General features: G+C 45.6%; 1 protein-coding gene across 4 annotated transcripts in view; it reads right to left on the reverse strand.

Annotated features, from left to right (window-relative positions):
• The window catches only part of Akap8l (A-kinase anchoring protein 8 like), a 31,021-nt gene extending 6,612 nt beyond the window's left edge, over positions 1–24,409 (reverse strand). Inside the window, exons 1-13 of one of the 4 annotated variants that reach the window (XM_076919646.1) lie at positions 24,289–24,409; positions 20,861–20,935; positions 14,260–14,292; positions 13,933–13,990; positions 13,747–13,830; positions 11,981–12,434; positions 11,803–11,899; positions 11,637–11,707; positions 11,244–11,307; positions 10,265–10,373; positions 8,685–8,826; positions 8,493–8,598; positions 8,176–8,306 (exon numbers count right to left, since the gene is read on the reverse strand). In XM_076919646.1, coding sequence (XP_076775761.1) covers positions 8,176–8,306; positions 8,493–8,598; positions 8,685–8,826; positions 10,265–10,373; positions 11,244–11,307; positions 11,637–11,707; positions 11,803–11,899; positions 11,981–12,434; positions 13,747–13,830; positions 13,933–13,990; positions 14,260–14,292; positions 20,861–20,935; positions 24,289–24,301 — 1,437 coding nt within the window. In that variant the 5' untranslated portion in view covers positions 24,302–24,409. Of the gene's footprint in view, positions 1–8,175; positions 8,307–8,454; positions 8,599–8,684; positions 8,827–10,264; positions 10,374–11,243; positions 11,308–11,636; positions 11,708–11,802; positions 11,900–11,980; positions 12,435–13,746; positions 13,991–14,259; positions 14,293–20,860; positions 20,936–24,288 lie in introns of those variants that run through there. The other 3 variants (XM_076919647.1, XM_076919645.1, XM_076919648.1) reach the window with 3 other exon arrangements.
• Positions 24,410–24,637: the final 228 nt, after the last annotated feature.

Below are 24,637 nucleotides of genomic sequence, written 5' to 3' on the forward strand. Positions count from 1 at the left end.
CAAGTGTGTGGAGGGTCAGTCATTATGTGATTTCTAAGACATCTAGATTTTAAGATAGTCAAAGGAAATGGACCCATATTAAAGATAACACAACAAAATTAAAAACAGTAGTGACTGGATGTCAGTTTCTTCACCATGTAGCTCTGGCTAGCCCAGAACTCACTCTATAGACCACGCTGGCCTTGAACTCGGAGACTCACTGACCTCTGCCTCCAAAATGCTGGGATTAAAAAGGCGTTTGCCACCATTGCCCTAAGCAGCTCTTCTTACAGTTATTTGATACAGTTGTTTTTCTTACTGTAACTGAATGATAATTTGAATACTCATTCACCAAAATGGGTATCACCACCACCTAGCAGTGTCATCATAAGTCAAAGTGGTAATTAAAAACACATTTAGTCTGGGCTTGGAGGTAAAGGTAGGTAGTTCTCGGTGAGCTTGAGGCAGCTTAGTTTATAATAACAAATTCCAGAGCAGCCAAAGCTACACGTGAGACAACGTAAACCAAACCAAACCAAACCAAACCAAAAAGCAAACAAAGCCACCACATTTAAAGAACATGGACTATCGACAGAGATGTAATAATATCTTTTTATAAAAGTACAACTAAATCTCAGAAAAAAAGAGAACTGTAACAGAAACAAAACATTCAGCAGAGGTGTTCAACAGTAGATGTAAACTGAACAAGCCTGTAGGTCATGAGTATCACAGTTCAGGGTTCTACTTTCATCTCTCCTTCACTGAAATGGACTAAAGGCTTGACAGTGTGGATCTGAATTAAGATGTGTTTGTTTGTTTGTTTGTTTGTTTGGTGGAGATCAGAGGACAAATTCCATGAGTGGCTTCTTCCCTTCCACCATGTGAGTCCCAGGTATCAAATTCAGCAACTGCCTTTCTTTACCCGCCAAACCATCTTGCTGGCTCAACAGCGAGGATTTAAGAAGGCAGATATTGACCCAGTAACTTCCACTTTGTTCTTTCCTCTTGTTCTAGTTCTTTCCTTCTGAATTAGCCTGGAGTCTTTCTTCCCTACAGTTATTGGATTATAGTTAAGACAATGAACCAAAACTGCCCCTAAACAAGACATCTTTTTGGGACCAACATGGTAGATCCTAAGGTAATGGCTGGTCATGGTCGGATCAACATGATGATATGGACTAATGAAGTTCCTAGTGCTTGCTTTTGTTCATCTTTCCTGTTAGAAACTAAGACCACTGTAAGCACTGTCCACAGCAGGGTAATCAAATCAGTCTGCCAATAAAACTCCCTTTCTGCTTTCTGCACTGTTTATCTCTTTGATTGGCTTTCTAGGATAAGGCTGAGCCTAGTCCATTGGGATTCCCTGTGCTTGGGACTTTTGTTCTAACTCAGGCAACAATTATACCATCTAAAGAACAGAGAGAAAAAACAGTGAAGAAAAAATTAATTATTTCAGATAGCATTAAGTCACTCAATATAGCCGGGCGGTGGTGGCGCACGCCTTTAATCCCAGCACTTGGGAGGCAGAGGCAGGCGGATTTCTGAGTTCGAGGACAGCCTGGTCTACAGAGTGAGTTCCAGGACAGCCAGGGATACACAGAGAAACCCTGTCTCGAAAAACAAAAACAAAACAAACAAAAACAAAAACAAAAAAAAGTTACTCAATATAATGTGTAGTGACAGAGTAAGAAGGAATAGAAAAAAAAAGTCTAAAAGCTTCCCAAGACTGATGAAAGCTTTAATCTACACAATGCAGAAGCCCTGTGAACTCCAAGAAGAGTAAACACAGATACCTAAAAAGGATGAATCATAACTCAGCACCAAAAGCCCAAGAAATGAAAAAAACTTGGAAGCAAATAAAACCTCACTTGCAAACAGATGTCTCATCAGACAGTTGAAGCCAAAAGACAGTAAGAACAACACAACAGAAATACTTTAAAGAAAACAATTGTTAACTTGGTCCAGAGGAGGATTAGTCTGGAAGTCACTCTGTAGACCAAGCTGGCTTTAAACTCACAGAGCTCTACCTGCCTGTGCCTCCCAAGGGCATGCTTCCATACCAGGCATAAACCATGTTCTCAAGAATACCGGTGAAAGGAAAGATTAAAAACAAACAAAAACCCCCAAATAAAAGAAAAAGACTCATAACCATCAATTAGAAGACAGTACTGCAAGACTAACACTCTATCCATTGCACGAAGAAGCAATAAACACAATATTGATAATAGGACTTCCCCAAATCATCTAAAAACACAGCATAATTTTATCACAACACCAGCTTGGTTTTTCAGAGAAAATGACAAGTTAACACTAAAACCAAACAGCACACAGTGACAGAACCAATAATGAAAGCAGTGTTGGGCACTACACATTCTGAATTTAAATTTAATCATGAGGCTACAGTACAAAGACAGAATAAATTCTAAAACATAGGCAGAGACACAAAGAATAATTCAAATTCAAGGCTAGCCCAAGTTATAGAGTGAGAACTCTCAACAACAAATAAATAGGTAAGTCCCTTCTTGTATCCACTCCCCAAAAAATAACCAAACACAATGGAATGGAATTTAGAATCCAGAAATAAACCCATATAGTTATGGTCAACTGACTTTCTACAAAGGGCAGAGATCATTTACTGGGGATAAGAACTGTGTCTTTCCATTCATCCTAAAGCCAGGCTCAGAAATAAATGTTTTAGTTAGGATAGACGACAGAGGTGCTGGTTAGTCAACAAAATGATGGACTGGGTATTAGGACTATCTTGTACCTCACTGGTACAAATTGGCATAATTATGCTCTAATTGTATTTTGAGAGAAAAGTTTCATTTTAACAGGAAGAGTGATTGTAGGAGGAGCTAAGGTGTGAGGAGTACTGAGAGGAAGAGAAGGAGTAAGAAGAGGAGGAAAAGAAGGAGAGGAGAAGCTAGATGATGAAAGAGAGAAAGAGGGGGAGACAGGGAGGCAGATGTTCATGTATCTCCACCAGTCAAAGATAGTTGATATATCTAGGTTGGGTAGTGGGTTACACCTCTGATTGAACAATTCCAAACTTATAAAACCTATGATTAACATTTTTTAAAAAAATGTATAAATGCAAAAAGGAAAGGGGGGCATGGGATAGGGGTTTTCTAAGGGAGGGGGAATGGGGAAAGGGGATGGCATCTAAAGTGTAAATAAAATATCTAAAAAAAAAAAAAAAAAAAGAACTGTGTCTTTCAAGTAGTACTGGGAAGATTGGGAAGACTGGATGTTCTATGCAAAAGAATGAAATTAGGTCCCAACCTCATATGGTAAAACAATTAAATGGATTAAGGCCTAATTGTAAAAGCTGAAACCAGGAAATTCAAGGACTAGGCACAGTGGCTCACACCTGGAATATCAGCACTCAAGAGGCAGAGGCAGGAAGACTGCCATAAGTTCAAAGGCTCTCTACACAGCAAGTTCTAGGCCAAGCAGACACACATACATAGTGAGACACCATCTCAAAAAGGAGGAGTGGGAAGTGGTAGAGTTCCTTCATGACCTTTGTTTAATGCATTTTCAGATAATACACCCTACGCATAAATAATAAAAGGTAAAACAGAGTGTATTTCATCAAAATTAAACTTTTGGCTGGCTATGACAGCGCATGCCTATAGTCCAAATACTCAGGTGGCGGAAGCACTAAGATCTTCAGTTCCAGGCCACTTAGGGGCAGCCAAACAAATTCAGGCCAGCCTGATCCACACTGTGAGATCATGCCTCATAACAAAGCAGCTGAGAATGTTGCTCAGCAGTTAAATGCTTGCCTATATGTATAAGGTTGTAGGTTTGTCTCAATTCCAGTACTGCAAAATACAAGACAAAACAAACAAACAAAAAAGCATTTGTGAGGGGCTGGAGAGGTGGCTCATGAGTTAAGGCAGGCAGTTTTTCAGAGGACCTGATCCTACTATTCATATCAAGTAGTTCACAACTACCTGTAGCTCTAGTGCCAAGGGATCTGATGCCATCTTCTGGCAATCACAAAAACCTGCATTCACATGTACATGATACATCAAGAAAGTGAAAAAAAGCTGGGCGTCGTGGTGCATGCCTTTAAATCTCGTACTTGGTAACATGAGGCAGGTGGATCTGAGGCCAGACTTGTCTACATGGCAAATTCAAGAGCAGCCAGAGCTATATAATGAGAACCTGTCTGAAAAAAATGAAGTGGAAAACCCCACAGAATGGGAAAAATACTTGCAAATCTTATAAGTGACATGTGTCTCAAATATAAAAGAATTGTAAGATGGGAGATATAGCTTAATAGGGTGCTAGCTTAGCATGGACAAGGTCCTAAGTTCAATCCTCAGCAATGTAAATGAACAAAAAAGCATTAAAAGCCACACCAAAAACCTCTAAGAATTGAAGACAATACAATTTTTAAATACTCCAGGAATCTGAGTAGACTTTCTCCTAAGAATAGCACTTTTTACTCAGTAGGATGGCTAGACTGTTAGGTAGTTAAACAAAGATAAAGGGCTGGGGACAGAGCTAGGTTGGCAGACTGCTTGCATAAAGCCTTGGTTCTGTCTACATAGACTGGGCATGGGGGCAGATGAGTATCATTCTAGTCAGGAGGAGCGGGGGTTTAGCTGCACAGAAGTCATCAGTCTGGGCCTGGAGAAATGGCTCAACCGTTAAAGGCTAGGCTTACAACCAAAAAATTTAAGAGGTCAATGTGGGCTACATGAGACCCTGTCTCAAACAAACACTGGTGAAAATATACAGAATCTTGGACATTCCTATACTGCCTCTGAGTATATAAAATGGTATAGCCACTTTGGAAAACAATTTTATAGCTACTCAAAACAATTAAGAGTCATACTTTAATGTAGACATTCTATTTCTAGGCATATACCCAAGAGAAATAAAAATAAGCCCATATATTAACTTGTAACAAATGTTCCTAAGAGTGTTATTATTATAGCCAAAAGGTGAAAACAACGCAAAGGCCTAAGAGCAGCTGTTCTCAATCTGTGGGTCGAGACCCCTGGGAGGGGGGCATTGAATGACCCTTTCACAGGGGTTGCATATCGAATATTCTGCATATCATATATTTACATCACGACTCGTAACAATATGAAGAAGAAGCGATGAACTGTGTTAAAGAGTTGCATTCGGAAGGTTGAGAACCACATGTGAGAGGATTAGTGGATTTAGAAAAACCAAAACCAAACCAAATTAAAAAAAACAAAGTATATTTAAACAATGGATATATTAATCCATTCGAATGAAGTTGATACATGCTAGGATGTAGAGGTCCCTGAAAATGCCACGCTCACAGTGAAAGAGGCATTCATAGACCATGTAGTGTGTGACCGGAAATAGTCAGATACACAGTAAGCTGGAAGCCCTGTAGGACCAGGGTTGGATGAGAAGTTAAGGGTTGGTGCCAGCTAACATTTTCTATAGTTAACTATGATATGACTGCAGAACTCTGAGGTCAGTGGGGTCGACTCAGAACCATTGAACTCTAATTTCAAAAAAAGAAAAAAAAAAAAGAAATTGTGCGTGTCTGTTGTAACTATATAGTATGTGTAATGTGCATATGTTTGTATACTTGTTCATGCATGTGCACATACGTGTAAGAGCTAGAGATTTTGGGTATCTGTCCTCATCATTCTCCACCTATTTTTTTGATCCAGGATCTCTCACTGAATGGCTGATCAAAGAGCTTTAGGAATCTCCCTGTCTCTGTGTCTCTGAGACCTGAGATGATTATAGGTGTAAGAAGCCAAGACTGGCTGTTTCCATAGTGTTATGCAATGTGACTAGCTGTCTCAAACTCTTACCACCATGGCTTCCTCACCAGGATGGACTGTACCTTTGAACTGTAACCTAAAATACACTCTCTTCTTTAAGTTGCTTGAGTGATCAGGTATTTTGTCATGGCAATGGAAAAAGTATCTAACTAATTACCTAGATAGTTCCTAAATCCAGTGACAAGTGTTCTTATAATAGCTATGTAGAGGAATCATATCGAAAAGAAAGCTTTGTAAATGCCCAGAAGACATGTCCTCAAGGCAAGTAAGCCAAGGAATGTCTACAGAGAATGATCTGAACACAGGTCTGCATCCTCGAACATCAGGCAGTTTATCAGCTGAGCTAACTTTGCCTTCCCAGTCCCCCTCCCTTCCCTCCTTCCTTCTTTTCTTCTTTCCTCAGCACTAGGATCACAGGCATGTACCAACAACTTAGATAAACTGTACTTTTGTTACAGTTGTTGTCACTACGCAGCCCTCAGTAGCCTTGAACTCACAGAGCTCCAACTGTTTCTGCCTCCCAAGTGCTGAGATGAAAGACATGTGCCACCAGCTTGGCTAAAGTGTACATTGTAAAATGGATATATTATGATACTATTGTTGTTATTGATATACGTCAATTACAACTTAGTAATCAGTTACCAAAATAATAATAATATATGGAAGCTTTCTAGTTCTCTAATCGGAAACATACTTTTTTGGTTATGGTTTTGAAATAGAGCTTTACTCTGTAGCCCAGGTGGGCCTGGAGTTAACAGCAATCCTTTGTCTCAGCTTCCCAAGTGCTGGAGTTACAGGTGTGAGCCACCATCATGTCTGACTCATTTGGAACTTTCAAATGTGTTAAACTGCATTCAAATTGCCTCATTTATAATTTCAAAGGTAAACTAGGTCACTTCCAACTTTATATTTTCTCAGCTAGAGCTAATTTTTCCTACATTTTATTGATGTCATATAATATCCATCTTCCACCATCTTTTCTCCCTAACTGGACTGAAAGCCTATTCATCAAGAGGGAAATCATGCCTGGTACTAGAAACTTAGCCAGCAACCCAGGGCTGGTGAAGTCACAGACAGTCTTGGAGGAGAACCTGCAGCCACCACTTTGCTAAAGCAGCATACTTCTGAGCTCCACTCTTAAGTATCCGTCCTTATCCCCACCAATATGTGCAGTCCTCACTCCTTAACAAGGAAACTTTTTCTAAGTCAGAAACCATTACAGACAACCACAACCAACCAAAATGCAGAGTTGTGGAGCCCAGTTCCCACTGATACAAACACACTGATATAATACAACTCTTTAGTCTAAGGCTCAGTAATCACTGAGAAAAAAGGAGTGAAAGGATGACAAGAGCCAGAGGAACAGGGAGTTTGCTTGTGAGATTTACCTTCTAGAAACACGAGCAGCTACATCCATGAAGTCTCATAACATGGCTGCCTAAACATTAATTAAACAAGGATGGGATGAAACCAATAGACATGCTAAGGCAAAAAGGGAAACTGAGGCGGCTCTAACCTTATCAAAGAACTCCCAGCAACCAAAGAATGCTGAGATTGGGAAAAATAGTCTTCCCCAGGGAAGAGGACAATCAGTTATCCAATTTTAGATCAGCCCCGAAAACATAAACATGAAGCAACATTATACAGACTGAGCAAGTTGCATTTATCTGTTTAGGAATACATAGACATATACATTCTCATATATAACAACAAATAAAGAAAAAGAGGCCATGAATTTGGAAGAGAGCAAAGTAGGGGAGGCACATGGAGGATTTGCAAAGAGAAAACAAAAGGGAAAATGATGTCATTGCATTATAAGCTCAAAAAATACCCAAACAACTACATATACTTTGATCTCAGATAGGCCTGGAAACACACTAGAAAACAAGAAAGTGTAGTAATTTTCTTACCAAATATGCTCCCCTTCCACCCTGCATCTGTCCACTGTCTACTCAGTTTCTAGGAATGAGAGTCACTGGAGGCTCCTGGTCCCTCCCACAGGCCAATGTCCTGTTCCTATATCTCACCAGCATTCCTCTTCTTTATTCCCAAGACCATTCTTATCCACATGGCCTGAGACCAAGCTCCCTATATTCTTCATGGCAAATGTCTCTAGTTCATCTGATTAACTCTAATACTTTTACCCGACCACTTGAATACTGCCAACGACAGAAGCAAGTCTGAAGTCTAATTCCCCTCTCTCTTCCAGCCATACTAGTACTGTTTGTTGGCCTCTGATTTCTGAAACTAATTTAGCAGTTGATTCTTAAAAGTCCAGCTCAATTTCATCTCTGTCAAACACTTTGCATATATCTCCTTGGCCTTCCTTCTTGCCCCTACCCTCCTCACAGTCCCTCATGGACTAGCAGAGGCTACACCTCTAGGACAGAACACCTGGGCCCCAACTCACCCTGCGGTTTCGGTTGTGATCCATAGTCTTGAGATGCTTTTGGATGATTCCAAACTGCATGGGGATGAAAAGGTCACAGGCTGCACAATGGGCCGCCTCCACCTTCTTCACAAAATGCTCCATAGCAATCTCTGTTGGGGGCAGAAGAAAGCAGTCATCACTGGTCTCAGGTGCCAAAGAAAAAAGTTTCTTAAACTTTCCCTGCCACTTCTACATGAGCCTGAGACTGGGTGAACAGTGGAACATCAAGAAGCAGAGAAGGGCAGGCTAGGGGCCTACCTGCTGGCAGCCATCCTGGTGGGATGGAACCTCCTCACCTTGGGTCAGATCTTGGTCTCTGTAGATTTGCTGGATCAGACCATCAAGGTCCTCCACAGTTTTTCGAAGCTCCTCAGTCTTCTTGGTCTTGTTGGTCACATATTCCTATCGGAGACACAGACGTTTGTGTCAGCTGCCTGGCGGTCCCAGACTAGAGAAATCGATAGCAGATGTGCTGCTCAGAAGCCTACCTGCAGGAAGTCAGCAGTCTGTTTGGGCAGCTTGGTGCCTACATACTTGAAGTGTTCCTTGTGGAACTTGCTGTCAAGGTGGCTACCCATCTCATCCTCATAGAAGGTCCGGTATTTGCAAAGAGAACACACAAACTGGATCCTGCCACAGGAGGGAAACAAGAGGCTGAGGCTGCAAGGGTCCCAGGAAATGTCATTGCTACCCCAACCCAGGTGCAGGCCTTGAAACAGGCCTTGCTCTGAAGTGCAGTCCCAGCTGAGGGGTAGGCTGGGACTGGTAGGGTCGGGAGCAGAAAGGGATAGTCTGTAGGCTGCAGTTACAGCAACGTAAGGGTTAGGGGCAGAACTCTTCCTTCCCACAGGCAGAAGACTGAGACCCGAGGCAGCTACTGCTGCAACAGGCAAAGAGTCGCTGGAAGGTTGTCGGAAGGCCTCTCTACCAAGGCTAGGCAGGAGCTTGTGCATTTGGCCCAGCTGGGGGCCGGAAGGAAGGATGCCCTGGCGAGAGCCAGGTGGGCTGAGGTGCAGAGTGGAGTACGCAGTCCCGAGGCAGTGCCTGAAAAGGCGCTGCATCTTCCTTCTCAGGTCTGGGGGACTCAATGGCCCAGCCCATCCTCTGCTCAGAATGCCTGGGGGGTGGTTTCAGGAGGGATGGGAGGCAGCAGGCCTGGGCACCTGCTGCCTCATCTTCCTCTTCCAAGAAGAGACCAGTCTGAGCTGGAAGGAGGGTGCCCTCCTGGCCTGCCAGAGGGCAGCCTGGAATCACTGGGCGAGGTGCTCTCTGTCTAGGCCTCGTGTCCACAGCAGAAGCCTGGGGTCTAGGGCCTGGGCTGGAACAGGCCTCCGTGGCAAGGGGCGGAGGAGGCCAGCCGCCACCGAGGCCTCGGGGCGGGTCCCTACCTCTGCCGGACGTCCTTATCTGGGCCACGGGGTCAGCTTTGTCTGAAGAGCCCAGGGGCCGGGCGCCGGCGAGGCTGAGTGGAAGGTCCAGCAAGAGCAAGAGTCTGAGGCGAGTAGGCAAGCGCCAGTGCGGGAGCCCTGAGGGCAGACAGACCCGACCAAGGGGCGTGAAGGGCTCAGCCACAAACAGGCCCGGCCTGAGAGGGCCGGTGGGCAGGGCCACCAGCAGACCCAGAGGCTGCCATAGCCCACAGGTGCTGTCATCTCTCCTGGGCACGGTGGCGGCCTCTTGGCAGCTAGCTGGGGTGGCACAGGCGCCTTGGACCTTGAGTCTCTGATGAGCTGGCCCCCTCCCTCAGGGGCATCGGGCCCCCTGCGCACCTCAGGGCTTGTGCGCTGAGTGACCTAGTGCTGGAACTTCTGGGCAATGGTGCTGAGCAGTGCCAGGTCTCAGGCCACAGATGGCAGCGGTCGCCAGGTGGCCACAGAGGGGCAGGGGATGAGTCAGGAGTTGGGAGCTGGGCCTGGCAGGAAGCAGGGTCCATGCACAGCAGAGCAGGTGGTGGCTCCCAAGGGAGGTCAGAGGGCGGCGAGATGGCAGAGCTATGACCTTGCTCTCCTGGTGGTAGCCCCAGAGCAGGACAGAGGCAGAGGCATAGGGATGGAGGGAAGACAGTTACCTTTCCACCATACGGTCTCGCTGTCGTTTTTTCTGTTTGTCTTGGCTCTTCTTGCTTGCCTGCAACTTGCGCTTGGCCTGGCTGTTCTCATCCTGGGCGGTCAGGGCCCCTGTGGTAACAGAAAAGCAGAGTTACCAGGAGGACTCTAATAAAATAGACCCTGTGGCCTGTGGCTGAGTCACCCGCTGTCCACTCCAGAGGGTCCATCTGAGAGCAGCTGTATACATAAAGCCTCAGGCCATGAGCAGGGCTGGCTGCCCTGAGCTGAGCAGGAAGTAGATTTGGCTTAGGCACCAGGAGAGGGGAACACGTGCTGACCCCTCTATTTTCTGGAACACCCTCACTCCCTGCAGAGTGGGTGCAGAGAAGCTGGAAGGCAAAGACAGGCTGTCTTGGTGGGAACACAAGTGTGTTCAGAGGGACTGGGTGGCAGGATGCAGGGAGGCCGTTCACATGGCCCTGCCCACCCCCCCACCGGGCACCGCGGCAACAGTGGGCTGAGGCTGGATTTACTGTTAGGTACCTGCTGGCGCTCATCACTCAGGTGGGGGGACACGGACTCCCAACAAGGGCTGGAGAGGCGCTAAGGGAGAGGACACGCAAACCAGAGCCGTAAAAACTGCACCAAGGGTCCCGGCTTGGACACCAGCCACTGAGGACTCGGAACTGTGTGTTACTGAGGGACTAAGGGTGTGTGTGTGTGCCTGGGGCTCCCCACACTTTTGCTTGCTGCCCCCACCTGAAGGCAAAACCAAAGTGCTAGACTGGAGGCCACACCATCCATAACCTCCGCCTAGGAAAAACAGAGGCAGGCTGGGAGGGCACAGAGTCAGAAGAGGTCCTGCTAACATATACCCAGTCCCATAAGGAAGGCCCCAGGCAGCCATCTCTCTGCTACAACCCTGCCCTCAGCTGGTTTCCTCCCACTACAAGCACCTGGACGAGCTTCCCAGTACCTAGGCACCCCTGGAAGACTTACCTTTCTCCGAATCTTCTCTGCCTTCTTCTCTCCCATCCTCTTTTCCCTCATCGTCCTCTCCTTCCTAATATACAATTTTTAAAATTCAATTTTAAAAAGGTACAGCTACTTACACTGGCTCTAAAGGATTAAGGGAGTATCAGACCTTCCCACTACCTGGTGCACAGAGGTCTGTATGCCCCCATTTCTCCCAAGGAAACACATTGTTAGTGAAGTGGTCTGTACTTTTCCCTAGATACCCAGCCTCCTTGTGCTAACCACTCACCACCCATGCAGGTATCACCACATTGCCTGTGACCCTTGTAGCAAGGCTGTGTTTGTTTCTTTAAGTCAGCTCTGTACTCCTAGGCCACACTTGCAGAGAGTAAGAGCCTGAGGTCTAGGGTTACTTACTGCTCGGGAGCCTTTCTCCATAGCCTCAGCGCTTTCAGTACCCTCTGCAGCTTCTCCCTCAGTGCCTTCATCTGCAAGGAGAGAATAGTCAAGCTCAATCCAGGAGTACCATGGGGGCAGGGAGCAGGACGGGGCAGGAAGCAGGACACCACATTCCCCAATTTACCATTGTCTGAGTCACTATTGTCTGAGCAGTCTGTTCTGGTAGCTTTGCTGTCTGGCTCATCAGGACTGCCACCCTGCTTTCTCTTCTTCTTTTTGGTCTGGAAGAGAAAGACGGAGTGAACTCAGAGATGGTAGCTATATTCCAGCATGGGATAGGAGGGGTAGGTCAGCTTATTCACCCGGAAGTCAGCTGTGGTCCAGGTCTTCCAGGTCCGCCTCATCTGCTTCATGCCATTGCCAAATCCGAAGCCAAATCGGGAGCCACCAGAGAAGGCACCCCCACCACGCATGCCCTGGAACATGCCATACTCGGGTATGATGTTCTGGGAGAAGAGGGAGGGCAGCCGGGAGGCACCAGGCATGCACTGGCCCCGGGCCCCCATGGGGTCTTCCCACATGCGCCCATAGCCCGAGGCCATTGGCCGTCCACTCCGGGCATCCCGGGCCCAGCCCTGAGCCCTTGGACCAAATGTATCTCCTCCACGCATTCGAAACTGGTCACGGTAGGCATCATATTGGCCCTCATAGGCCATTTCCATCTCAGGGTCAAGCTCGCCATAGTCATAGCTCGACCGGTAGAGGTCTCGTTCACTCAGGATGGCCCTTGAGTCACAGGCCTCATAGGAGTCATATCTGTAGAGACACATGGCAAGCATCAGGCAGAGCCCTTTGGAGTCCCTTGACTCCAGCTTGCCTAGCCTACTGCTCCTGCCCTACTATGCTGTCACTCCTGGTCTCACAGAAAATTTAACAGAATACCTAGGAAGGAGGTCAGACCACCTGGCTCAGACAGAGACATGTTTGGGCTTACTTCTCCCATACTTCACAAATACAGGGCCCTCCCTCTCTGTACTTCCCTTTCCAACCTCACTGGGAAGCATCAACAGATGCAAAAGAAATAGCACCTGCTATTCACCCAGGCATTGCTTCCAAGGTTCCATGCTATAGCAAATTGCCCTGCAGCAGTGTGAGCCAAGTTTCTTGTTCTTCCCCAGGATCCCGGGGGCTTTACTTGATCCTCCCAGTTACCAGAGCAGCTCCTCCCTCCTCACTGACTGTTCTCTACCGCCTATCAGTGGAAGCTATCCGGCTCCCTTATCTTATGCTAGAAATATATGTGCCCTTCTTACTATGGTGCAAGAACTCTTGAAACAAACCAAAAGCAATGCAGCCAATGAGGACACTCTTGGGTGACCCTCGACAGCAGGACAGGTTTGGGTGAGGCTCCGCACAGCCAGCCTGTCATTCACTTACGCTCAGGCTTCAGCAGCCCTATCTCTGAAGCCAGGACCAAAGTCCCCCACAAGCACACATTTACAAGACACCAGCAAGTGGCCATTAAGTACTCTTACTTTTTTTTCAAGGTGCATTGGTGTTTTGCCTGCATGTATGTTTATGTGAAGTTGTCAGATCTTGCAGTTACAGTTGTGAGCCACCATGTGGGTGCTAGGATTTGAACCTAGGTCCTCTGGAAAAGCTGACAGTGCTTTTAACTGCTGAGCCATCTCTCTAGCCCCAAGTACTCTTATTTGCCGAAACACTTGGATGGAGATGACCTGGCTCCCAGTGGTTTAGTCCCGAAGAATTACCCCATACTCCTCACCAAACCCAATCTGCTCTGCCTTGGCACTCTGCAGGATGCAATTCTAGACTGAATACCTAGTTGTCATGAAGGGAGGAGACAGACACTACTCCTGAGAAGCCAGTCTGTGGATACAGTCAAAACAGCACAACAGGAGCCTGCTCTTTCCTTGCACACAGGGGGAGTTGGCTATCGGGGGTCAGCAAGGAGGGTGATAGGTTAACAAAGGAAAGCACAATGACCTCGTTAGGCGCACAGTATTGGGAAGCACACAGCAAGGAGAGAGGAAGTAGTTACTAAAAAACATACAGTAAAGAGTCTCGCAGACAGGAGCCTAAGACCCTAGGCAGCACCCCAACTTACCTTTCTCCACCACCTGAGCCGTACACACCTCCTTGTATCATGTCGGTCTCCAAGTGAGGCATCATATCTAAGCGCTGGTTAACTCTGGATAAAACGGAATCGGCACTGGCACTACCCGAGGCACTAGGGTTTGCATTTGAGTCAGAGCTAGCCATTTCCCAAGAGTGTGAAGTGGCCATACCATACCCATAGCTGGTGGTGTTATCCTGGCCATAGCCATAGCCATAACCATAGTTCTCGTAGCCTGCAGTTAGGGGGACAGAGGGATAGAAATAGAGGGGTGGGGAGAAGGGAGCAGGGAGCAGACAGAGACAAACATAGAAAAAAAAGGTGTTTTGGTCAAAAATAAGCTGGGGGAACTCTTAGCTACTTGAGGCTGGGTAGGCCCTTCTCATTCTGAGGAGGACATTTTGTGCCAGCCCCAGAAACACCCACCTAAGTCCTGCTTGGCCACATAGGCAACTAGAAAACATAACTAGAACAGTCCTAAGAAGAGTATGGCTAAGTACTTGCCTCTATTTGTCCCAGAGTTCCAAGTTCCATATCCTACAGAAAGCAAAAAGGGCAATTATTATTTCTGCAGTAACTTCTAGTACAACATGAACTTAAGCGCACTACAGTTTAATTCAAAAGTACAGGTTTTCTCAGTACCTGACTCAACTTTCCAAGGTGTTATACAATGAACTCCACACAAGCACCTGCTACCCTCTCCCCAACTGTTACTCAGCTGTCTGAGACTCTGGGTTCATAGTATTTAAGAAGCCTCCTGTTTCTAACACTCATAGTTAATAAACTTGGCTCCTACACTCCTTCACTACAGAAACTAGAAGATGACCTTCCCTCTCCTGGATAAGAGATTGCAGGCTACAGTGTCTGCTTAGCATGTGTAAGGCCCTGAGAAGCCTTGTATAGAAACATACAAACACAGCTATTGTGTTTTAGCAATGAGGTCTAGGGATAAAACTCTGAGATAGAGTTTTATCCTGTACTACAAAATAACAACTGACTGACTGACGGACTGACTGACTGAAGGAATGAAGAATACACAAACTGCTATACAAATAACACATACTCACACTGAAATCATCACTCTGCTGTGGAACTCTGTTCTCTGTATGGCCACTGCTGTCTTAAAATCAGATTAGGTGTTGCTACCCTTATGATATCTTTTTTTTTTTTTTTTTTGGTTTTTCGAGACAGGGTTTCTCTGTGTAGCCCTGGCTGTCCTGGAACTCACTCGGTAGACCAGGCTAGCCTCGAACTCAGAAATCCGCCTGCCTCTGCCTCCCAAGTGCTGGGATTAAAGGCGTGCGCCACCACCGCCCGGCCCCTTATGATATCTTGACAAGACTGAGTCTACCTGAATTTCCTTATGAAATGGGCGAATAGCACACAAGGCTCCTTCCCTACCAAGGACATATAAACAGTGAATAGTTTAAGGAATTACTTGAGGATGATCTTTCTTCTGTGATGTAGATACTTATAAGCTGTATGTGTTCCTAGAAATAATCCTCCACCCATGCTCCTGTACGTAAGCCCAATTAAACTAAGGCTCATCAAACTAGAGTGGATTGGATTTTGTGTTTTGGTGCCATACCTAGGGTACAGAACAGACATTTGCCCGTAGTGCCCCAGGAAAAGCCATGCAACATACCCTATCACCCAACTGGAGCAGAGAAACACATGGTCCAGAAACCCTGCCTTAACAGAGAGGGCTAAAAAGTCCTTGATGCATCATCTAAGAGCACAATGCATTCGGGAGGGAGAATAAGCATCTCCCAGAATCAAACATGGTGATGTACATCTGAAATTCTAACACTTTAGAGGTGGAGGCAGAAGGACCTGTAAAATTCAAGACAAGTATGGGCTACATATTAAGTTCCAGACCACCCGGGGATGCAGAGTGAGACCTTACTTTAAAAAGCCCAGGGGGTAGAGGCAGGCAGAACTTTGTGAGTTCAAGGCCATAATGGTTGACACAGTAAGTTCCAGGCTAAAAGACTGTTTCAGATTTTTGAGGCTGTCTGAAAAACAGAACAAATAACAACAAACACTTTTTTTGGAAAAAAAAAAGTCTCTGAAAGAACAATTTAGATCATAAACTAAATGTACTCTAGGTCTGGTTACATGTAGTAAAAATTCATTCCTTCAGAGAGTAAAGTCCAAAAGTGCAAAAACCACATGAGAATCAAGAGTTAATGGGATTCCCCAGAGGGACACACAGAACAGATGCCTACTTTGTTAGCACCTCCTAGTATGACCCCAGTCACCTTCTAGTGCATGCATAGTATCTCTGCTCTACTGACAGACAAACCATACTCATCCTTGGGCAGGAAACCAAACCACAGTGAGAAGACAGCATAATGAATGGCAGAGAAACAAGGGAACTACATAAACTGAACAGATACCATCTGCATTTGGGCTGTATACAACAAAATGGGAAGATGATGGAAACCACCTAAGAAATTCTAGAAGACTGCTACGTTTAATAAACTGTGGCATGAGAGCTTACAAAGCAAACATCGTCTCAGGATGGGGAAACCCAAACCATGAGTCTATGTAACAAGTCTCTCAGATAAAATGAACTAGACATTGTTCATGCTGGGATGCTGCTTGCTGTTTCAAGAAGATGTGACAGAGAAAGATCTTATAAAGGAACAGTGATATAGCAGCCGTTTCCACAAGTCAGAAAGAAGGTCAACAAAGTCACAAGGAGAATCAAGAAGCTGTCCCTGTCCAGAAGGTCGGTTGCTAGCATCATAAAGAGTCCACACAGACAGGACTGGGAAGCAAGCACAAACATGCTAGGACTCTGCTTGTGGGGCAGGCTTTAAGTGTCATCCAGGCTTTTGGTACCAAGGAGTTACCAGAACCAAGTAAGAAGAACAAGGGGAGGAGGTGGGAGTGAGCCAGTGGACAACTTTACATTTCACAGACTGCAAACGGCCTCCAGTGACAGGACCGGATCGCCACCATCTGTTAAGCATAGGCCTGAATCCCATTTACCTGGAAGGATCACAAGTTCAATGCCTTCCTGGGCTACAGGAGTCTCTTTGGACAAGCACTCACTATATGGTACTTGCTAGACCTGGAATGACTGAGACTCTGATGGACTCTCAGGAGGTAGGGATGGGGGGGGGGGCCAGCTGTCCCTTCAGAAGAAAGCTATACCTAGAATGTGTGTCCATGAGACTTGACTCTGTCCACAGAGGGAATGAGTTCATAGTTGGCAAAGGAAATTTTATTTTCTTTTTCTCCTCCTTCCCTCCTGTAGCTCTAGCTACCCTGCTTTGTAGACTAGGCTGACTTCAAACCTCACAAACAACTTCCTGCTGCTCCTCCTCGAGTGCTGACTCAAGGCTTGTGCCGCTATACCTGGCTAACAGTGAAAACTGTAAAAGAAGAGAAGATGAGTATGGGCCTCTATTCCTATAATCCCAGCACCCAGGAAGGAAAGTCAAGAAGACTGGCAAAAGTTCCAGGCCATCCAGTGATACATAGCAAGAACCTGTCTCAAAAAGAGAAGGAGATGACCACACTAAGCAACACCGACAGACCAACTGAACGTGTTCTAATAGTTCAATATTAAGAATTGTAATCAGGGCTGGAGAGTTGGCTCAGCAATTAAGAGCACTATGGTGGCTCATGACTATATATGATAGGATCTTCTGGCATTAACTAACTAACTAACTAACTAAGTTTAGGCTGCAGAGATAGTGGTTAAGACTGCTTTTCTAGAGGTCCTGAGTTCATTTCCCGACAACTACATGGTGGCTCACAACCATCTGTAATGGAATCTGATGCCTTCTTCTGGTGTGTCTGAAGACAGCTACAGAGTACTCACATAAAATAAATAAATCTTTACAAAAAGAAAGAAAAAAAGACAGGGAAAGAAAGAGGGGGGGAGGGAGGGAGGGAGGGAGGGAGGGAGGGAGGGAGGGAGGGAGGGAGGGAGAGAGAATGAGAATTAAAATCTACATGCTGAGTGAGACACCAGGTTGTGATGGTAAATGTTGGTTGTCATCTGGACTTGACATCTGGAATCAATTAAAACTTCTTGACAGAATCACTTGAGATCAGAACCCATCCTAAATCTGAGCCACATCTTGTGTTGTCAACCCACATGAAAGGTCATGGGAGAAGGAAGCTTTTGCTTTTTGCCTGCTTGCCCTCACTCTCGCTGGCGAGCTCATCTGTCTTATGGCTGAGGCATCTCTTCTTTGGTCTGAGCACCTTCTTCTTCACGATTGCTAGGCAGACTGAAGACAGCCTAAAGCAGTTCTCTAGGAATCCTTCAGGCCTCATGCATCAGATTAGGACAGCTGAGACACCCAGTCTGTGGACACTACCAGATTCTTGGCCTTTCTGTCTGAAGAAAGTCACTGTTGGACTACCTGGACCATAGCGTATAAACCACTCTAATAAAGTTGATTTTAATATGTTCACACACAGACACAGATGCTCATGCATGCACTCATGTGTGCTCACATACTGAGTCAGTTTCAGTTAGTCCTGCTCCATTAGAGAACCCTGACTAATACACAGAATTTAAGATGTAACTCCAGTACTAAGAGAGTCAATGTCCTCTCCTGGCTTCTGAGGGTACAAGGCACATACACAATGCACAGACATACATGTACGCAAAACGTTCATATAAATGAAATTTTTAAAATGAAAAAAAAAATCAATCTATGGCTAAACATGGTGATATAAAATGCTTTTAATCTTACCAGGCAGAAGCAGGCAAATCTGTGAGTTTAAAGCCAACCTAGTGTACATAGCAAGTTCCAAGCCAGATAGGGTTACATAAGTGAGACCTTGTCTCAAAACAAAACAAAAATCTCTTCAGGATTTATTTTAATTAAAAAAACAAAATGCACTGGTTTAAAATTATATGTGCAAAAGCAAGCAAATTATAAACAAGGCAACACTTTCTTTTTCTTTTTTAAAGACAGGGTATCTTTGTGTTGCCTTGGCTGTCCTGAAACTTACCATATAGATCTTGAACTCACAGAGATTCAACTATTTTTGCCTCTTGAATTCTAGGATTAAAGGCAGTGTGCTAACATTGCCCAGCTGCTGCAAGACAACATTTTTAAAAAAGAGTAAAAAAAAAAAAAAAAAAAAAAAAGACAGGTATGGTAGCATATACCTTTAAATCCAGCACCTGGGAGGCAAAGGCAGGTGGTGGATCTCTGTGAATTGAGGCCAGCCTGATCTAATAGTGAGTTTCAGGACAGCCAGAGTTACAAAGGGAAACCTTGTCTTGAAAAAACTCTAAAACAAAACAAAACAAACAAATAAAAAAGATGCATGGTGGCACATACCTTTGATCCTAGCACTCAGGAGGCAGAGGGAGGCAGATCTCTATGAGTTCCACCACAGCCAGGGCTACATGGTGAGACATTTCCAACTCCCGCAGAGAGAGAGGGGCCGGGGGGAGAGGGAGGGAGGGAAGGAGGGAAGGAAAGAGAGAGAAAGAGAGAGAGAGACACAGAGAGAGAGACAGAGACACACACACAGAGAGAGAGAGAGAGAGAGAGAGAGAGAGAGAGAGACAGACAGACAGACAGACAGAAACAGACAGAGAGAAAAGAATAAATTCAGGGGCTGACCCTTGCATAACCCTTGCATATGGCCATCTCAGCACCCATATGATAACTAATAACTATCTGTCCATTTCTACAGGATCCAATGTCTTCCTTCCATGGGCACTGCACACACATGGTGCATAGAGACACATGTAAGCAAAATACCCATACACATAAAATAAACACAAATAAATTTGAAAAAGAAAACTGGCCGGGCGGTGGTGGCGCACGCCTTTAATCCCAGCACTTGGGAGGCAGAGGCAGGCGGATTTCTGAGTTCGAGGCCAGCCTGATCTACAGAGTGAGTTCCAGGACAGCCAGGACTACACAGAAAAACCCTGTCTCGGAAAACCAAAAAAAAAAAAAAAAAAAAAAAAAAAAAAAAAAAAAGAAAACTGGCCAAAAGTTAAAATAAGCGGGAGGTAGTGGTGGTACACGCCTTTAATTCCAACACTTGGAAATCAGAGGCAGGTGGATATCTGTGAGTTCAAGGCCAGCCTGGTCTACAGAGCGAGTTCCAAGACAGCTAAGGCTACAGAGAGAAACCATGTCTGGAAAAACAAAAACAAAATGTAAAAAGATCAAATCCACTGAAAGAGAACAAAGACTTCAGAAATAGTAACAGATAACTGATTTTCAAAAGATACAATGGCAATTAAATAGCCTGACCCTTGAGTTTCATTCTGGAAGCCACATAAAGGTAACAGGAGGGTCTATCCAGTAAGTTGTCTCCTCTGACATCCACATGTACACACTGACAAACATCCATCCATACATACAGACATGGAAAGAAAGGTGAGAGGGAGGGAAGGAAACAGACCAGTGAGTTCTCTCTGTAGGACCAAGTGGTGAACAAAGAGGACCAACTGGGGCAAGGAATACTGAGATACCTTTCTCAGACTGGGTAGCACTGAAAACAGACTGGTGGCCCTTGTGGATCTCTCTCATCAGGTGTCGACTTCTGTTTCTTACAATTGACTTTATCAACTGGAAATTTCCTTCAATGTGTGTTCACTGGCTTGAGACAGCCTAGCTTCGAAATCTAAAATCCAGCTAGATAGTGTGACCCTTCAGGATCTTCTGCTGCAGGCTACTTGTCAAGACCCTGGGGGTGCTGAATTAATAGTTTGGTCTCACCTGGCTCAATCTTTTCCAGTTACATTCTATTGTATTGCTCTCTAAAGAAAACTCTGACAACCACAATGTCGTCTGTTCCAATGTCAAAAGGTTGGACGTGACTGGCAGACTTCAACTCCTTTCCCAGATGCTCAGGAGAAATTTGTTGAAGCTGTATCTTTGATCAAGAACCATGTTATTCCCATAAACTGTGAAAAGGTCAAAGGCCTCAACGTTTTATAGCCCAGCTTGCTCAGTAACACAAAGAAGTGCAAGCCAGTCAAACAGGCCACAATACCATATATCAGTCTGGGTTTAATTAGGCAAGATAGGGTGACAGGAAAGCTAAAAGCAACCAAGCAGAAAAAAGGCAGAACACCCTGGTTGCCACTAGGAGCCACACTTACCATAATCACAGGTGGGCTGGGCACTGGTGTCACAGTATGTAGACTGCAAAGTGGTTTCGGATCCTTGGACAAAACCTAAACGTGTGCACAAGGTGGTTAATTCCCCGAAGCAGCCATAAGAAAGTGGGCGACTAAGACAGCAGTTTAGCAGGCAGGTCTCCCTTCAGTCCAGAAACCTCTAAAACATGTGATTCCATACTTTAATTAGACCTCTGAACACATAAACAGTACAAAGACAGGTCATGCTTAACTTGTTACAAGGATTATGTAAAAATGTATACTCATTTAAGCTACTAGTCTATTTTGGTGCATGAATATCCAAATTATCATTACATAAAGAATCAACTCATTATAAGAAAAGCTACTTCTGACCAGGAAGTAGTGATACACCTTGGGAGGCAGAGACAGATTTCTGTGAATTAGAGGCTAGCCTGATCTACAGAGAAAGCATTGAATCCCTAGACTCAAAAATTAATGACAGCATTTCCAACAAAAATAACAGTTACAAGAAAAACATATATAAAAAACCACCCATGGGGGTATCGATTCCTATACAGCTCTTCAGCCAATATTCCAGCACTCATGAGTCTGAGGCAGAAGTACTGCCATTGGTTCAAGGTGCTGAAACAGAGTGAGACCCCCCCCCCCCGAAAACCAACACACACACACACACAACTATAGCAACAACAGTCAACACTGAACACTGAATAAATGTTTCCCTGTTGGGTACTTTAGCTGCATCTTATTGCTTCCTCATCAAGGCCAGTATGGCAAGGCCCTGCTCCCTGTCCAAAGTTCTTTAAAAGTCAATACTTTTCTTTACAATTTTTAAATTATTTTATTCATATGAGTACACTGTGGCTGTCTTCAGACACACCAGAAAAGGGCATCGGATCCCACTACAGATGGTTGTGAGCCATCATGTGATTACTGGGAACCGAACTCAGGGAAGTCTGGAAGAGCAGTCAGTGCTCTTATCTACTGAACCATCTCTCCAGCCCAAAAACACTCTACAATCAAGAACTGGGGATGAGGCTGGATAGCTCAAGGCTTCCAACCATAGCACTTCATGAGCAGAACAAGTACCCTCTGCAAATGGGAACAAGTTTACACTGAGGCCAAAGGGACCTGGAAGAACGAATACTGTTTATGAATGTGGCGCAAAATTAATATGGTTTTTGTTTTGTGGTCCTTGAGCTGATCTCAACCCCCTGGCAAGTTAGGCCAACAATACATCACTAAGCTGTCCTCTAGCCCCTAGTGTATTTAGTTACAGGGTACCACCTTAGCCCCAGGTGAAGAGACCATACTTCTTCAGAGTACAATTCCAAATACATCCAGCTACAAGGGTTCTGAAAAAGAAAGCTGTGGACTCAACTTCAGCTTTACTATCCAACGGAAGAAACAGAGCCTTGGTCTTGGGGAAGGAGAAAACAAATACAGAGATGGAGGTTTTGCTATCCTCCCTAAAGAGGTTATGTTCAATTAGAGTTTTCCCACCCCTGGGGGTCCAGAACCTTCCCAAGATACTTAAATTTCAAGTACTAATGATTAATAGTTGTTTATAGAAAACACTGAGGTAAGGGGTAAAACTGGAGAGAAGGTTCAGTGGTTGAGAGTACTGCTCTTCCAGAGGACCAGGATTCAACCCCAGAACCCAGGGGGTGGCTCACAATCATCTCTAACTCTAGTTTTATGGAGTCACAGGCACTCACATGGCAGTACACAGACATACACATTCAGGCAAAACACACATAGAAAAAAAATTAAATAAACTAATTCACTAAAAAACAAACACTGAAGGGCTGGACAGATGCTGCTCATGAGGACTAGAGTCAGACCGCAGAACCCACATCAGGCAGCTCACTCACAACCATCTGTTTGTTAACTCCAGTTAACAAACTGGCCCCCAAGGGCACCTTCATTCGTGGCTGACACACTTACACAAACACATACATGTAGATGCATAGAGATACATGTAAATAAAGTAAAATGTCAAGTTGTGGTGGAAGTCATCCTATGCACTTCAAGCTGCAGAGTTGCAGCCCTACTCTTTCTCCACTAGATGTCAGTAGCACTGCATTATCAGTCCCTCTCACCCCCCACTCCCCCTCCCACCCATACACACATTATAGATAAGACAAAACAGGGCTCCAGATATTGCCAAATGTACCCTCGGGAGGTGTGAGGCAGGCAAAATCACCCTGATTGAGAACCACTGGCCTGGGGGATGGTTGTAGAAATCCCAAGGTTCTTGGCAAGCATTTGACCCAGGGGCTTAGGAGGACTGGCATAAGGCTCAGGTTCCACCGAAAGCATTAAACATTCCAAACAGAATGTAGGTTACCCAGCAACCACTTAAATTCAAGCCTGAAATACCTCCAGTAAAGTGGGAGGCACTGTCTATGGCGCTGACTGATAACTTACATTGGCCACTGCCAAGGCAAACCCAGGCAGTCTTGGCAACTCACTCAGGAATGATTTTACAGTCACTCAAGCATATTCCACACCCCCTCACCATGCTCATCACCCACCTTCCTCTTTGCTCAAATATCACTGATCTAAGTAGGTAGGCGGTTCCAGCCCAGGATGTTTTACAGCAACAGCTATCTTTACTCTCCTATTTTGCTTACATCTCTTCTTAAACCTCACCCTTCCCAGAGGCTTCAAAGCTCTCCATGTAATGGCTGAATCCCTTCAGGATACCCAGAGCCCCAAATACAATATACATTCATTTACTGTCCTAGTAAGGTCTGTCCTCGCCTATAAGCTGCTGAAGAAATTCTTGTCAGCATTCACAGTGCCTATTCAGCACCTGATTCGGTAAGTTGAGTGAATTAATGGAAAGTAGTCATTCTTCACCAAGGTTCTAGCTCGGTCCCTAAAGCTCCCTGCAACGGTTCAGAGCCGTCATATATATTTACTGGTTCCCACCGCCCCCTGCGGAGTGAGGTAGGGTAGGCTGGCGCTTTTCCCAGCTTTAAACCAGATGAAGAGGGGGGGAGTGCCATGAGTAAGGATCTGCGACGTTTTGCACCAAAACTGTTCAGGGGAGGCATGGCGACAACGAACTGATCTCGGAAGCTCAGGCCTGAGAAGCGAGGTCTTGGACGTGGATGTCCGTGGGGCACTAGCCAGGGACGGACTGAGGTGGTGGAAGTCTGGACCTAACGTTGAGGCCCGAGACCTACGGTCACAGAAGACACAAGGAAGGCCTCAAGCAGCCAAGAGAGTCCAAGATGCCCGGCTGAGGTCACTGAGAGTCGAAGCTTGAGGGATGCGACCCCGAAGGGAAGAGCCTAAGACGCCATTTTGTGACCACAGAGGGCAATGACCAGGACACCATGGGAGGCGTGGGCGATCCTGGCATGCCTCAGCCCGTCTTGTAGCCCCGGCCCGGAGCGCGCCCTTCACCCTGTTGGGCCTACCTGTGTAGCTCATGGCCGCAGAGAACACCCGAGCCGTGGACACAGACCGCTACTCTGCGCGTCTGACGCCACAACAATCCCTGGGGTCCTTCCACACACGCCTCAGCCCCGCCTCCTTATCTCATTGGCTTGTGCAAACCTCGGACTTCACGCCTATTGGTTTAGCTACCTGTCTATTTCTACTCCTCTTCGCGACAGTGGTTGGAGATACTGCCAACCCCCGATGACCCCGCCTTACCCTCCGCCTCCTGTTTACAAAAACCTGCGCCGATAGGCCAAGGGGAGATGGATAGGTGGAATTCGAAGTGGTGGAGCTGCGAGCAACACAGAGGTCCCAGCTTGGCTATCG

This window comes from Arvicanthis niloticus, chromosome 22 (genome assembly GCF_011762505.2).
Source record: "Arvicanthis niloticus isolate mArvNil1 chromosome 22, mArvNil1.pat.X, whole genome shotgun sequence".
NCBI classification, from domain to species: Eukaryota; Metazoa; Chordata; class Mammalia; order Rodentia; family Muridae; genus Arvicanthis; species Arvicanthis niloticus.